This window comes from Dendropsophus ebraccatus, chromosome 3 (assembly GCF_027789765.1).
Source record: "Dendropsophus ebraccatus isolate aDenEbr1 chromosome 3, aDenEbr1.pat, whole genome shotgun sequence".
Taxonomy (NCBI): domain Eukaryota; kingdom Metazoa; phylum Chordata; class Amphibia; order Anura; family Hylidae; genus Dendropsophus; species Dendropsophus ebraccatus.
In genome coordinates this window covers 32,612,432-32,628,106 of record NC_091456.1, presented here as the reverse complement: position 1 = coordinate 32,628,106, position 15,675 = coordinate 32,612,432, and the positions used below count along the sequence as shown (strand labels likewise).

General features: G+C 42.4%; 1 protein-coding gene across 4 annotated transcripts in view; it reads left to right on the top strand.

Annotated features, from left to right (window-relative positions):
* Window positions 1-15,675, top strand: part of GRK3 (G protein-coupled receptor kinase 3) — a 223,985-nt gene that overhangs the window by 81,683 nt on the left and 126,627 nt on the right. For 3 of the 4 annotated variants that reach the window (XM_069961332.1, XM_069961331.1, XM_069961333.1), the window contains one exon: window positions 1,822-1,898. In XM_069961332.1, coding sequence (XP_069817433.1) covers window positions 1,822-1,898 — 77 coding nt within the window. Of the gene's footprint in view, window positions 1-1,821; window positions 1,899-5,909; window positions 5,930-15,675 lie in introns of those variants that run through there. The other variant, XM_069961334.1, reaches the window with a different exon arrangement.

Here is a 15,675-nt window from a genome sequence, read left to right as displayed (position 1 = left end):
TTTATATTGATTTGTAATTTTACTTCTATATAAAAATCTCCGGTTTTCCAGTATTTATCAGCTACTGTATGTCTTGCAGGAAGTGGTGTTTTCTTTCCAGTCTGGCACAGTGCTCTCTGCTGCTACCTCTGTCCATGTCAGGAACTGTCCAGAGCAGGAAAGGTTTTCTATGGGGATTTGCTGCAACTATGGACAGTTCCTGAGAGGTGGCAGCAGAGAGCACTGTGTCAGACTGGAAAGAATACACCACTTCCTGTAGGACATACAGCAGCTGATAAGTACTGGAAGACTGGAGATTTTTAAATAGAAGTAAATTACAAATCTATGTCTTATCAAAGTCACTCGTGTCACTGTTAGTTCTTGAGGTTTGTGTCAAAAGCAATAAAAATGGACAGACAGTCCACTTGCTTGCTGCATCTGGATAGGTCGGTGCCTAAAGTGGCAGGTCCCGCCTGCCTCTACCATTTACCCAGAGTGCCACCCATGACTGGTAGCAATTCATATAAGAGATCCCAGAATGCTATGACTGACTGGTATATAGCGGTAACAAGTACTGTATACTAGTACCGATTCATTTTACCACCCTGTTCTACAGTTCACAGTTGTTCCCTGCCGTGTCCTTTCCTAGGTTTACAATAGGATTTCCTGCTCAGAAACGGAAGACGGGTGAGCATAGAAATAAATGCTTCCCCTGCAGATTGGCGTCTTATCTTGGATATCTCCAGTGGTGCGAAGTGTTTAGAAACTCATATTATCCAAATAGTAACCTGCTAGAGTTCCTCTTGTGTCTTGGACCCGGTCTGAGGACAAGCAGAGGGGGCTCTCTAGACATATTCGTATGAGGTCTAATCGTTGCGAAGATGATGGTCTGTGTGGATACCTCAAGGGAATTACAGACTGTGAAGGCCTCAAAGTATCCACACATGGGATAGCTGTTGACCGACAGTTCTGCTGTACGTCATGTCCCCTCATCCATCTATACACATGAATATTTGGCCAAGCGTTCACGTGTTCTGAATGGAGGGAGTAGGATAGAGGCTTCTGGTGGTGACTTACCTCTTTGAGGATAAAAGGATTGGCCAGTTGAAAAGTAATATCTGTCGGGGGAGAGTCGGGAGGCTGCCATACACGTTGGGTTGTCAATGAAATTGATGGGTCCAGCCGACTTTTTATTATGTTGTGTTTGGGAGCAAAATACCTCTACTGGTACTGCTTAAAAAAATTGTGTTTTAATATATTTACTGGAAGCTAAGGTTACTAGGTGAAGCTTGTTCTTTCCACATTCTTTTCCACAGTAGTCATTAAAGGGGTAGATCACAAAAAAGATTCTTTTAAATCTTAGTGCCATAAAGTGCCAGTAATTTGTAATTTTCCCGTAGTTTTCAGCTGCTCTATGTTGTGCAGGAAGTGGTACTCTTTGCAGTCCAGAGAGCAGGAGACAATTTCTATGGGTTTTTTTTGTTTTTTTTTTTACTGCTTTGGACTGTTCTTGACATGGACAGAGGTGGCAGCAGGGAGCACTGTGTCAGACTGGAGAGAATACATCACTTCCTGCAGGACATACAGCAGCTGATATGTACTGGGAGAAAGTTTTTTTTATTAGGATTAAATTAAAAATTTCTGACACCAGTTAATTTCAAAAAAGTTGAAGTTAAATGCACTAAATGGATGAAAATACAGTTTATATTAGAAAATGAGGAATGGAAGCACAAGCTAGCATCTTTTTATTAGCGTCATCATAAAATGTTTCTAGGATAAAGTTAATTTGTCACAATGCCAAGTAGTGCACAGTATTAACACCGTCTACCTGTTTACTTTCAGCATTCGGAGTGTGATGCAGAAGTATCTGGAAGAACGAGGGGAGCTGACCTTCGACAAGATATTCAACCAGAAAATAGGTGAGGCTGCCATGTTTGTACGCAGAGAGATGCTGCCAGATCAGATGGATCCAGACAATGGGATAAAATAGCGGCTTGCTATATGCAGGACGTTGTGTTGTATATTGTAGTTGAGGTCTGCACTTGCATTTATAATGTGGAGATTATAGGGAATATATAGTGAGGTTAGATAACCCAATTCAATGAAGACGTGTAGATCAATGTTTATTTTTCTTTCTTTTCCCGATTGCTGGGATTGCAAATACTATAAATAAATGGCCCTCCTGCCTGTTTGACTACGTACTTACATTACCAATAATAACGTCTGGAGTGTCTTTCCTCTAAACTCTGTGTAGGCCGGGCCATCAAGCTTGTCCTGGGCATACATGGCGCCATCTCCTTCTTTTCTCCCTGCATTCCTATGGGAGATAGGATATTTGCCCATCATGTAATCCATGTCACGTTGCCTGATGGCATGACTCCATCACTTATACAAGGGAAATGGGTCTGTCCAATCACTAGTGGCCCTGACCTTGCAATGGACTTTTCCTACTCGAGGGTAGTGGTCATGGATGCTTGTGAGCCGCAATGAGACCCCAATTAACTGTATGAGTGATGGAGTTTGGTGACAGGGCAGTGCTGCACAATGGTTCCTGGTCATGCGACATGTAGCGCCAGCCTTAAGTCCACAATATATAAATAAAAATAACAAGTCGAACGAGGCAGCACTCCAGTATAAAGTGAAGAAAAGTGACTTTATTCACCCATCAATGTGCAACGTTTCGATCTCTCATTGAGAACTTTTTCAAGCAATGAGAGATCGAAATGTTGCACATTGATGGGTGAATAAAGTCACTTTTCTTCACTTTATACTGGAGTGCTGCCTCGTTCGACTTGTTGTGGGTTTGGAAGCCTGGGTCTGGCTACCTGAGTTCATGCACCCACCTGAGCCTTTGAGCCTACACAGTGCCGTCTCACAACCCTCTTTCTCTATATCTATATCTATCTATTAGAGATGAGCGAACCTCGAGCATGCTTGAGTCGATCCGAACTTTCGGCATTTGATTAGCGGTGGCTGCTGAAGTTGGATAAAGCCCTAAGGCTATGTGGAAAACATGGATAAAGTCATTGGCTGTATCCATGTTTTCCAGACAACCTTAGAGCTTTATCCAAGTTCAGCAGCCCCCGCTAATCAAATACTGAACGCTCGGGTTCGGATCAACTCGAACCTGAACCCGGTTCGTATATAATATATATATATACACACACTGGTCCAAAAGTACGTGGACAGTATGTGTAATAGGGTTATGAATCATGGGAGATTTATCAAACATGGTGTAAAGTGAAACTGGCTCAATTGCCCCTAGCAACCAATCAGATTCCACCTTTCATTTTCCAAAGAATCTGTGAGGAATAAAATGTGGAATCTGATTGGTTGCTAGGGGCAACTGGGCCAGTTTCACTTTACACCATGTTTGCTAAATCTCTCCCTATGTCTTATCTTCGTGGTATGTCTTATTTGTCTCCCCCCAGCCGAAGGGAGATAAATAAGACATCCCCCGGACCTCCCCGCAATACTCACAACATTGCCGGACGGGTGCAGAGGTGGGTGGATGCGGTGGCGGGTCCTGGCGGCAGTAGCTTTGAGCTTTGGGACGTGCGCGCGGCATTGGGACACGTGGCGGATGTTGGGTGGTGTGGACTAAGCTGCCTACGACGCCGGTAGTGAAGCTCCATGAGGGGATTAGGTGAGTTGTGGGTGGCGGTCGGCCTTACTTTTGGGGGGGGCGCCTTATTTTCAGGGTGGGGGGGGTGTGTGCCTTACTTTACACTATAGAGTAGATTAGTAACGTGATGTAGATTAGTAGATTAGTAAATGATGTAACATGAAACTGGCTCAGTTGCTCCTAGCAACCAATCAGATTCCACCTTTCATTCCTCACAGACTCTTGGGAAAATGAAATATGGAAGTTGATTGGTTGCTAGGGGCAACTGAGCCAGTTTCACTTTACAGCATGTTTGATAGATCTCCTCCTTCATAACCCTATTACACACACTGTCCACCTACTTTTGGACCACCCTGTGTATATATTATATATTCAGTCAGCCATTATATTATATTGCCCCCTCTATCAGTATGAATCCTTACTGTAAGCTATATACGGCAAGGTTCTATTCTTTTGTGAGCTTTTGCAGTCTTTGCCATTGTTTAATCTATCCGTGCATGCCTTGTTTCTGAATTTAAGCTTTATTAAAGCTGTTGTTGCAGATTCCAAGAAAAATTTGGACAAGAATAGGCCTGTTGCTTATTTCGTTTGGATTTTGTCCCAGTAATGCCATAGAGCCGAGATTAATCATATACTTTTACATTTATGTTTGCAACCAAACGCTTCTCGGAGTGTTTGGAGAGGACGATTCTGCCTTATTCCGCCGGCTTTTATTGAAGCAATTCATCTTTGGGATTTATTTCTGTAATATGGGGCTAATTTGACCAGGCTTTAAGCGCTCTCGGAGAAGCCATACTTCTCCCCGGCTCTGTTGGGAACACAAACTGTGCTTTGCTTTATAAACAGAAAACAAGTAGGAACGTGTTTGGCTTAGACCTCGGAATCTGGTTGGTAAGGTGATAATCTCATAGGCTTTTTTGGAAAATAATGGAATGTAGCTGACATTTAAGGAATATGTAAAGACCTGTACAAGGCGTATAAACCCAAGTAGCCGTGACCTTACTTCTCACTGACTAATGAACAACGCTTCCTGGAGAAATCCCTTCCTGGAGAAAGCTTACTGTTCTATTGCATGGGCTGTGGTGGTGTCTTTGCGAGTGGTAAAACCCTTGAAGAACTTGCATAGAAAGGGTGATGAACCTGTATTACGACTCACAGGCAAGTATAGCTTTATTACAGGGATGACAATATCCTGGTTAATGTTTGCAACCAAAACAGTAACAAGCGTTGTAAAGTGTGCAGTGACATTATTTATACGATCGCTTTCAGATATAAAAAGAGTACGCCTTAGGCGGGCCATAAATAGGCACCTGTGGCTGATGGGAGATCTTTTTTTGGATCATCCAAGCAAACAAAATCTCATAAGTCGTACCTGAGCTCAGCAAGAAGGGAATCCTTCATCCCACCTTCATTCTCACATGCACGTTGGTTGTGCCCAGAGGCCATGGCCATATGATCAGTTATAATACCTTTTTTTTTATTTTTTATTTTTTATAAAGATAGGTGAAGTGCTGTGGAATAGATAGGTGAAGTGCTAACATATTATACATATATTATACTCTACAGGGATTGTGATCACTCATATCTGGCCCTGCCCTCATTGGGGCTCACAATCCTAAATTCAAAATTAGCCGTTATTACACAGGGCAATTCAAAGGAGCAAGCGAGTGCCGACCTGTCAGCTCAGCACTCGCTTGCTCCTTGTTCCCCCGCTCGCTGCCGGTGGCATTACACGCAGGTAAGTATTGGCTCCCCTACACCCAGCTATAAGGGTCCTTTTACACCCCCCCCCCCCTTGTAGGCCGTCAAAGTACCCAAGCAAGCAGTTATCAAAGAGATCGGGCTCCTTTGCAGTGCCTTTAGAAGGCACGATTAATCACGCTGCCGTGATCGTAGTATCCAGGGCCGGCGTCAGCACAGGGCTTACCTGGGCAAGTGCCGGGGCCAAGAGAGACACAGGGTCTCGGTGTTCTAATGTTCATCCCACTCATTTTAGTGCAGGGTGAGGGGCTGAACCAGTGTCTGACTGGCTCACCAGAGGACCGGAGGATCCTCCGTTGGGCCCCAAGCTTTAAAACCTGCACTAACATTGACTGACATGTCATTTCTCACTGGTTCTTCATTGATGGGCCCTCAGGATAATTTCCTCAGGTGGGCCCCAGATACCCCAGTCCGACACTTGGCTGAACATCAGAACACACAGGAGATGGAGCAGAACCTGCACAGAAAGAGAAAAGTGTGAAGGACCTGATCACATGACCTGAAGGTCCTCAACCTTAGTGTTTAGAGCAGCTCGACAGAGAGGAAGAGAGATAAGACTGAGCTGTAAGTGTCGTGTGTCAGTGTCTGAGTGTATCTGTGTCAGTCAGTCGGTGTCAGTAATCTGTATTTGTGTATGTTAGTGGTGTCTCAAGTGATTGTGCATAGTGTGTGGATGGATGAGGGGCCCACTGAGGTTCTTTCGCTTGAGGGCCTGCAAAAACCTGAAGCCAGACCTGGTAGTATCATTCATGCAGCTATTCAAATACTGCTGTCCGCCGCACATCCCCCATTGGCACAGTGCAGTCAATGGCAATAGAATAAGGATTGGACGTTTTCCTGCTCCTCTTCCGAACACGGACACTTTTACACGTGCTGGTTATTGGGTATCATGCACTTTTGTTTGGGTAGCAGATATACTACATTTAGCTTTGACTTGTTTTGACAGGCATCACTTGCTACTGGGATACCTGTAGTGCTTGGCCGGTCCTACAATTAAAGGCTTTGTTTTTCTAGGCATCGGAGTGAAGTGTTGTAACCAAACGTGTCTGAGTGTTACAACTGATGGCATATGGCCTATGCCGTCGCTTTCCAAGTAGTAGTTTTGTTTACATTTTTCTCTCTCTCTTTCGGGTGGGGGTGAGCTCTATGACTACGTACATGTTCCAATTTGATCTCACAGTGAAAAGACTTGTAATGTACTACACCGTTCTTCTTTCGATTCTTTTTTGTGTTGCAGAAGCGGTAGGTTTGGTGTAGGATACATAACACAAAGGTCTCGTTTTGTTATCGGATATTGGCAGTCAAGTCTTTTTTTTTTTATTGGCCATGAAACAAACACATTCATTCTATAAGAAACAGATCCCCGTTTTCCATCATCCATGTGTTTTCTTGATCTACGCGCAGATTTATGTTTTTATGATTTAAGTTCCTTGATGTCCTGTGGTATATAATATTTATATCACCTGCACACTGGTGGGAATCTCTATATATTGGGTATAATAGCCGGTGTTTTCTTGCTGTGTTCTGGAACAATCTCACATGCACCGGTTTCTCTGCACTCGGCTCAAATAATAAACCTGTAATTATTTCAGGTCTCCATAGAGGCGTTCAAGAAATACACACTGTTCATTCATTGTCTTGTGTCCTGAGTGCAGAAGTCCCCTCAGGATAGACCCCTCTGCATACAGGAATGGCAGATTAATCCCCCCCCCCTTGTATGTTAATCATTAAACGTCTATGATCATTTTACAATCGATTGTGCCAGCTGGTGCGATCATTACTGGTGATAAGAACGCAGGGTGGACGTGGTGCTTAGCGGGCAGTGCACTCATATTGACATTGTAGTAGCACGTTATTATCACACTATCCCTATCCATTCCTCATATAAAACAGGTCTATTCCGAAGGTTATTTTACAAGGAAAAAAAAGGGCATCTGCGGATGTTTATTACATGTAGTGCAGCCAGAAATGTTGTGAATACCCGACATGTTTGCAGTCTTTTTCAGACTCTGTTCACACTGTTGGGGGGAAAAAAAGGGAAAAAAGTGTTTAAAACTGTTTAAAAAAACGGATCAAGTGGGGTCAGAAATTTTATATAGATTTGCAATTTACTTCTGTTTAAAATCTCCAGTCTTTTAGTACCTATCAAGTGCTGTATGTTCTGCAGGAAGTGGTGTATTCTTTCCAGTCTGACACAGTGCTCTCTGCTGCCACCTCTGTCCATATCAGGAACTGTCCAGAGCCGGAGAGGTTTTCTATGGGGTTTTGTTACTGTTCTTTTGGGTTATATATGAATCCACTACTGTCTCGTAAAACCTGCAGCGTTACGTGCTGTATTTATTTATTTTTCATACTTTGAAGCCTCTAGGTAACGTGTAGTTGCCGACAAGCCTGGACACAATACCGTCATCTCCAGCGATGCTTCTTCCTCCCTTCATACATTACCTAACCTCTGTTCTCTAGTTCTTTTGTTCCTTAGATAATTCGGTTTGTGACTTTCCACCGTCAAAAGAATGTCATGGCAACATATCAGGCAACCGGTAATTGTACTCTAATATTTTGCAGGGGAATGATTTCCTGTTGGTCGGCTATTTAAAGCACCACCCTGTCTGTCTGTGAGAAGGGCATGGCCGTGCTTTGAAGCAGTCTGATGTTGGAGGTCTTATATACTCCCATTATAAGGCCATGCCATAGTTACTACTTGCGATCTGTCACCCATACACCAAGCAGCGACAGCTATTGTTCTGTTTATTTTGTTGCCATACTACGTGTGTATCTGTTCTGTCATTTTCTGGTGTATTTACATACATTTAGGATCTTTTTATTTCCCCCTTTGTATTATATTTCCTTGGCCGGCCTCCTTATATGGAGCAGCGAGTACGGCTGCAAATGCCTGTGCATTAGTCTTCTGCTCGAGAATTAGAGGGAATTCCTTCTTAGGATATATTCAGATGTTCAAGGAGTTTTTTTTCTTTCTCCTCTTCTTTACTATACCTGCGGTGCTAGCCTGTAACAGACTGTGAGAATTATTCTCCGAGTCACCAATATGGCCCCGGCAGTGTTCAGGATAGCAAGGTGTTGCTTGCGGTAGGCACAAAATAAGATCTTTTGCCTGCCACTATCGCCACACCTTGTGCCATTTTGCGCCTTTTAGTATTAATAACTGTGGCTAAAACATTTTGGCAAGCATGGTCCGAAAAAAAAAGTTAGGCTGGGTTCACACTGCCTTTTTGCAGGGTGGGTTAACGTGTACATGTTATGAAGAAAAAATGGATGCAGTTGTGTGGAATTTGTTTCAATCCATTTTCCATTGACTTCCAGTATTTAAAAAAAAAAAATGGATGCTTTTTTTTTTTTTTAAACGTAAACAAAAATGTAGTTGACCAAGTAAGGCTGAGTTCACACTACGTTTTTTTTCATCCGTTTTTTGCAAAAAACTGATGCATTTGTGTGCTTCCATTTTAATTTGTTTTTCCGTTAAATACCACTTTAAAAAAGCAGATCAAAACAGATCTGTTTTTTTTTTTTTTTTTTTTTTTTTTAACGGTCACAAAAATAAGGTCATCTACGTTTTTGTGTACGTTAAGAAAAACTGATCCGTTTTGATCCTTTTTTTATAATGGAAGTCCATGGAAAACAGATCAAAATGAATGCACACATGCATCCTTTTTTCCCATCCATTTTTCATCAGTTTTTTACAAAAAACAGATTGCAAAAATGTTGTGTGAACCCAGCCTAACCATTTAAAAACTGATATGTTTAACTGATATAAAGAACATTGCATGCATGAGAGACACTGCAGGTTGGGACCTTTTGTTGAGTAATGTGAGGTTCAAACAAAAATTAGAATTCTCTGGTATCAAAGTTTTTATGACGTTAATAACCCCTTCTCACAGTTTAATATATCCGATATGATCACAACTAACTTTTCACTAATTTTTCGGTGGAATTCCACATAGTTCCTTCATTTGCTGGGATCACATGGAGTCAACGATCGTAGTAACTATGGGGGAGATTTATCAACCATGGTGTAAAGTGAAACTGGCTCAGTTACCCCTAGCAACCAATCAGATTCCACCTTTCATTCCTCACAGACTCTTTGGAAAATGAAAGGTGGAATCTGATTGGTTGCTAGGGGCAACTGATCCAGTTTCACTTTACACCATGTTTGATAAATCTCCCCCTATATCGTTCTGTGTAATATGGGGAATTACTTCAGGTTAGCGATAAATTATCTAGTTTGCCAATGTTGTTAAAAATCGCTTAGTCTAAAGCCCCTATTACACGGGGCGACTATAAGGAGCAAACAAGCGCTGTCAGCGTTCCCCCGCTCGCTGCCGCCGCTATTGTCGGCTGCGACAATGAACAGGTGAGAGCCGGGGGGAGCCGTGGAGGGGCTGCCCGGGTGATCGCTGATCGTCCGGCAGCCCATAGCATATAGCAGCAGTCTGCTGCCGCCACTCCTATTCCACGTTGCAACGGCAGCAGATCGGTGCTATGTAAGTCGTATAGTCTTTCAACATGTTGAAAGACAAACGACTACAACGATCAGCCGACATCGTTCGTGTCGGCTGATCATTGTGTTCTTTTACACAAGACGAATATCTTCCGCAACGGCCGATATCGGCCGAATACGCCTGATAATTGTTCCGTGTAGTAGGGCCTCTATAGGAGCCTAACACTCCCAGACTTCCCATAGGTCTGCTGAACTAAACTTACAGAAGATTACTATAGTGTTCTGTGGTTTTCTACCTTTAGTTCAGCAGAATTATAGGGTATAGATATAACTAGTGACCTTCTTACTTTGTCCAGTAGCAAAATAAAATATTTTTGTCTAGAGGAACTATTTCAGGAATGGAAATGTCTGCCGGTCAGGACCCTGGTAAAATACTCTGTGTCTCTTGTCTTCCTGGGCCGCGGAGTTCCTCGCAGTCAGAGCTGAATGTTTGCCATTGCTGCCGAGCGCTATCTCATTTAGCAGTTTTATGAACCTTTTCATAGCCGTGTGAGCGCTCGCTGGGCAGGCATTGTATTTTGGGCTTAACTTAATCTACATCTTTAACAGATCAACAGTTGGGGAAAGTATTAATGCAATCTCCACAAATTATAAACTTGGATACCTCTTAATGTTTATGGCCCAGTAAAAAGCTTGAAGAGGATTAGTGTTTATATGACATGATAAACTGCAGTGGTGATGGTTTCCTTTTTACATCTGTAATGATTTTCTGCACCTCGGACTGTATTTTGGGAATTAAGCGTTTCCTAATAATAGCTGCTTAATGAGGAAGTGTAGCGCTGCCCGAGCAGAATCCAGTGACATTATATGCTTCCCACTACATCCTTATCACATCCTGTTTATTGCCCATCAGAATAATTTAGCAATGTGAGGGGCCGCCATATTTACAAATCTAATTATGGGCATATTCCCCATTGTAAAATATAGATACAGCTGTTTTTTTTTTTTTTTTTTTTTTTTAACAATTAAAAGCTTTAATTTTGTAAGTTATAAGGAAATATTTTTTCTTCCCCCTTTTAAAGTGTAACTATCATCCCTCACTAGCGGCAGGATATGGTGTCAAAATCCTGTTCAGGCGTGAGCTGGAGACGAAATTCTTCCAGAAGCGGCATTGTGTACAATGCAGTTAGTGGCTCTACTGGAAGAATCCCCCCAGTGCGCAGCTGAACAGAGAGCACTGCGGAGGGGTATTGACACTGTATTCTGACGACAACGAAGAAAGTGAAATTTCTACTCACCGTAAATTCTCTTTCCTGTAGTCTGAAGCAGCAGCACAAACTATATCCCCATTATGCGCTGCTGCTTAGGATGTAAGGGAAAGTGGAATTTCTACTCACTGTAAATTCTCTTTCCTGTAGTCCAAAGCAGCAGCATATAATGGGGATATAGTTTTTGCGCCTTCTTAGGACGCAAGGGAATGAGAGTTACACTTTTAAGTTATAAGTCTTGTGACTGTTTTCTTTTGAATTCAAACTGCATTTCATATTCTAGTATATGTCTGCAATGGAGAAAAAAAACAACAACCCGGGGCATACATATGCATTTTAAGCAATTTTCAACCATGAGATAGCCAATGCTATTCCTATTATATTTTTCCTTTACCAAAAATGACTCCTTAGTTCAAAAAAACAGGCCCACTAGGTGTCTCCCTTTTTTGTGAGTGTCGTGTTACTGCCTTTTGTCAAGGGATTTCTGTCTCTAGAGAGAAATAGAGAGAAACCAGAACAAATTGCAGGAAGTGGCAGCTCAGTAGTTCAGTAGTGCAAGAGAGTCTGAGCTGAGTGCCTGCAAACTGAGTCTGTCTGCCTGCTGAAGATGATCCACAAAGGTAAACCAAGGTTTCCAGACTTTACATTGCAAACTTTGACTTTTCTTAGTACACCTCATGCATGAAAGTAGAGTGTTATCAATCGCTAAAAACATGCATATATACATGCGCGCGTAAAGCGGAGTAACCATACATCGATCTTAATAAAGTATGACATGTTATTACAGGGGATCTTGTGAAACATAGCTAATAGTCTGAGGTTTACCTAATGCCATAAATAATTCAGGTGTGTGGATACGGCCCCGCCAGCTGCTCTTGGCTTTAGAACACATACAGCTTTAACCCAAAGAGAGAACATTTCACCGGCATAAATGTGTCGGCATAAAGTGACATCTAATCCAACTCCTAGACGGCTGTGTCAGTACAGCAGTGTGTGCCCCTTGTATCTCCTGGTACTCATATTGCATTGAGGATTGGACATTACTATTTGTCAGACACCGGTTTCACACAAGCGTACACAGATTCGGAATGCAGACATATTATCGGTGAGATTGCATCTGTATGTTATTAGGATTGCCTCTGTCTTTCTGAATACTGATGGGTTGCCGCCTTGGCTCTAGCACTACACATATATGGATGCACTATAGATAAAATACTGATCACATCATGATGTAGTGTGGTTCTAATAGGAAATACATAGGGTTAATAAGTCAATATTTCCTCTACAGCTGTTAGATATCTGTTAGGATAAGGAGACACCTGTTACCTATCATATATATCAGTCTGTGCTTCTATACCATAGAAAATTTAGGAGCAGAGATTTCTAAGGTTGTCTCCTTTAAGGTGGCCTTTTGCCTTCTTTAACTGACAGCCGAATGATTCTGTCCAGATCCCGCCCTCCCTATACACAGGAATGTTCAGCACAGCCGAGTGTTCCTGTGTTATTTATGGGGGGGAGGTTTAGGCCACAGCCACAAAGCACTGACTGTGGCTTATCTCTCCCAGAACAAAGGGGTTGGGCAGTGATTTTTCCCTGACACCCGACCCCTATCTCCGCTGACATCATCTGTTGGGGGATGATCGGGAGAAGCCCATACACGTACGTTGGATACGGCTGACTAAAGTATAAAGAGCCCTATACGATTTCTATAACTGATGACCCAGTCGTCCGGCTGTCAGTTATTTCTCCCGCCCTCCGCCCATCCTCCCCATACACAGGAATGCTGTCTAAAGTCTAAGGTGCATGGGGGCATTTAGATATAACACTGGTGGTGGGGTTACACACCAGCTCAGATGGAGAGGATAGCAGAGGCAAGACCATTTGCAGACAGGAAAGTGAAACTGGCTCAGTTGCCCCTAGCAACCAATCAGATTCCACCTTTCATTCCTCACAGACTCTTTGGAAAATGAAAGGTGGAATCTGATTGGTTGCTTGGGGCAACTGGGACAGTTTCACTTTACACCATGTTTGATAAATCTCACCCATCATGTATAAGTGTAGAGGGAAAGAGACGCAAAAGTAGGTAAACTTTTAATAAAGACCTATGAAACAATAAATATATACAGTACAAAGCAAGCATAAAAAATTATTTTGAAACTGTCCATAGCCTTTATAGTCATGGCAAACTGCTTATTATATAATTTGTCATCACCCCTTATATAGATGAGTTATATATAGACTTCAGTGGCGAGTAAGAGGACCCCCATGATGATGGTGAGTGTCCCAGCACAGACCCATGTGTATGTCATGGCTGTAATTGGAATGCTATAAGTAATTGTGTGACCATCTATATTCTGGCCTGGATGAGCAGATCTTTGATCGCCAATGAAGTGTAAGAGCGCAGCGCTGATGGCCTTCCGCAGGCCGAGGCCTAGGAAATTGATTTGAAATGCTTTGTAAAGCTGTAGGACTGATCTTCTTTCTTCTAAACAGCTTTTCCGCTGATTCTGTCACTTTGATGATATTCTTTTAGACAAAACTAGATCAGAGTATAATATGGGGAAAAAAATGTATATTTGCTTTGGAGAATCATCTGTGCCATGATATGTGGCATTGCTGCTGACCCCTGTGACTACATGTTCCCTGCACAATGATTAAGACCTATTCTTACCATATATCTGAATCTTGGCCTATGATGGGCATAGTTTAAAGGGGAACTATCATCAGGTTAGACGAGTCTAACTTGCCAATAGCCCCATGTAGCACCGGGGACGCTGAGGAGGAAGGTATGGGTCTTACCGTCCTCCCTGGCACCAGTCCTGCAATGTTAGCTGGCATAATCTTAAGCCTGGAGCACTGGCCCGCCCTCTTCATTAATTATCAGACTATACAGATTGAAATCCTTGGTCTCACTAGAGCTCTATACAGTAGGATCACAATCCCCCTCTTCCTACTGGTTATACCTTTAGCTATACAGCCCATATACACAGCCCAGCATATATATAATATACAGCCCAGCATACAGTTTGCTTTCCCTACCACCTGGTTGCACTGGTGACTCATTTTAATGCTGTCAAAATCACTACCCCTAAACCCTTCTCTTCTGAAGTCTTTTCCAACACAGAACTGCCGATATGATACTCTGAAAGGATTCACTCTCCCCAAGTGCATTATTTTAAATTTGTAAACGTTGAACTGCAGTTTCCATTGAGTTTCTGGAAACTGTTATCAGATTTACATGCAATGCAAAGAAAACAGTTTGTTGAGCACACAAAAGTGCCATAGAAATTGCAGGAACCTTGTAAAGAACTTTATTTATGTGATACATATGTGTGTTGGGACCTTATGCATACATATTGGCTGCACAGAGGTGGATGGAAAAAGCTGAAACAAGCAGTAGAAATAGAAGAGCTTTTTCTGCCTTCTCTTTGACTTTTCAATAGAAATCTGAGGAGTTAAAGTTTACAGACAAAAGCTTTTGGTTTCTTCGCCTCCTGATCTGGTAATCCCTGCCTGTTTATAACTTCGACTGTACATTTTAGGGAATAATCCGTGAAGGGGAACACCAGGATACACTTTATTATAGCCTTACAATTCCAACAAGATATACACTCACTTAGTTTTTCAACTATAAGCATGTGCTGCTAGCTGGTATAGTACATTTATAGGCCTGTATGTGATCTAGTACAAGTGTGAGCCTAAAAGAGGCTGTGTACTGGATGTCATGGGGAAATACCAACAAGCCACTTTAAAAACATGGACCAAAGTAATAGTAAAAGACTAGACAAGTTGAAGGAATATGGCTAGGTACACATTTGACATATTGGGTAAACGAGGATGGATTCACACTTACTGAGTTGCTGTGACTTTTGTAGTGAAATCTGCTGCGATACTCGTATCATAAGTCTATGGCCCTCCATTCTGGCTGCAGACTTTCATTCCACTTTGAGAATGTAGTGACAGCCTTGTTTACTTGGATACCCGTGCTCCCTCTTTCTTCTCCAGGTCCTCGCTCAGTGACGGCCCACTCAGCCAATCAGTGCACTGTCCTGATGCAGCCAATAAATGACTGAGCGTGCTGTCAGTGAGGAGGGGGCAGGTAAGGATGGTCTGTTTTGTATTTTTAAAGCCACAGCAGCTATGTAGTTAAACATGACTGTCACTACATTCTCACAGTGGGATGAAAAGCTGCTTTGAGAGTGCAGCGCCATAGACTATAATGGTACTGAGTATCATAGCGGATTTCTCTGCAACTCTTTACGTTTAAAAGCACCCTGAGGAAGGTTTGTCAGCAGGGACTGTACTGTAGGAGTACTTTGTCTGTGAAGCATAGGTTGGATTTCAATCATTCCAGAGTTAGTGGTTCTGGGTATTTCTTCTCCTTTTCCCCATGGAAGATTTATGTGGGAAAAAGATTTTAGGCACAAAGAGTGTAGAACGGAGCCAATTGTTCTGTGCGAGCTAAGCTCTCTAGGTTTTTCTGTAATGAAATATGTCTCTCTCAAGAATGAGAATAGAATTGTAAGGAGGTAGTGTTCATCAGAAGACCAGTTAGATTCCCCGAGAGACTGGTTTTTGACCATTTC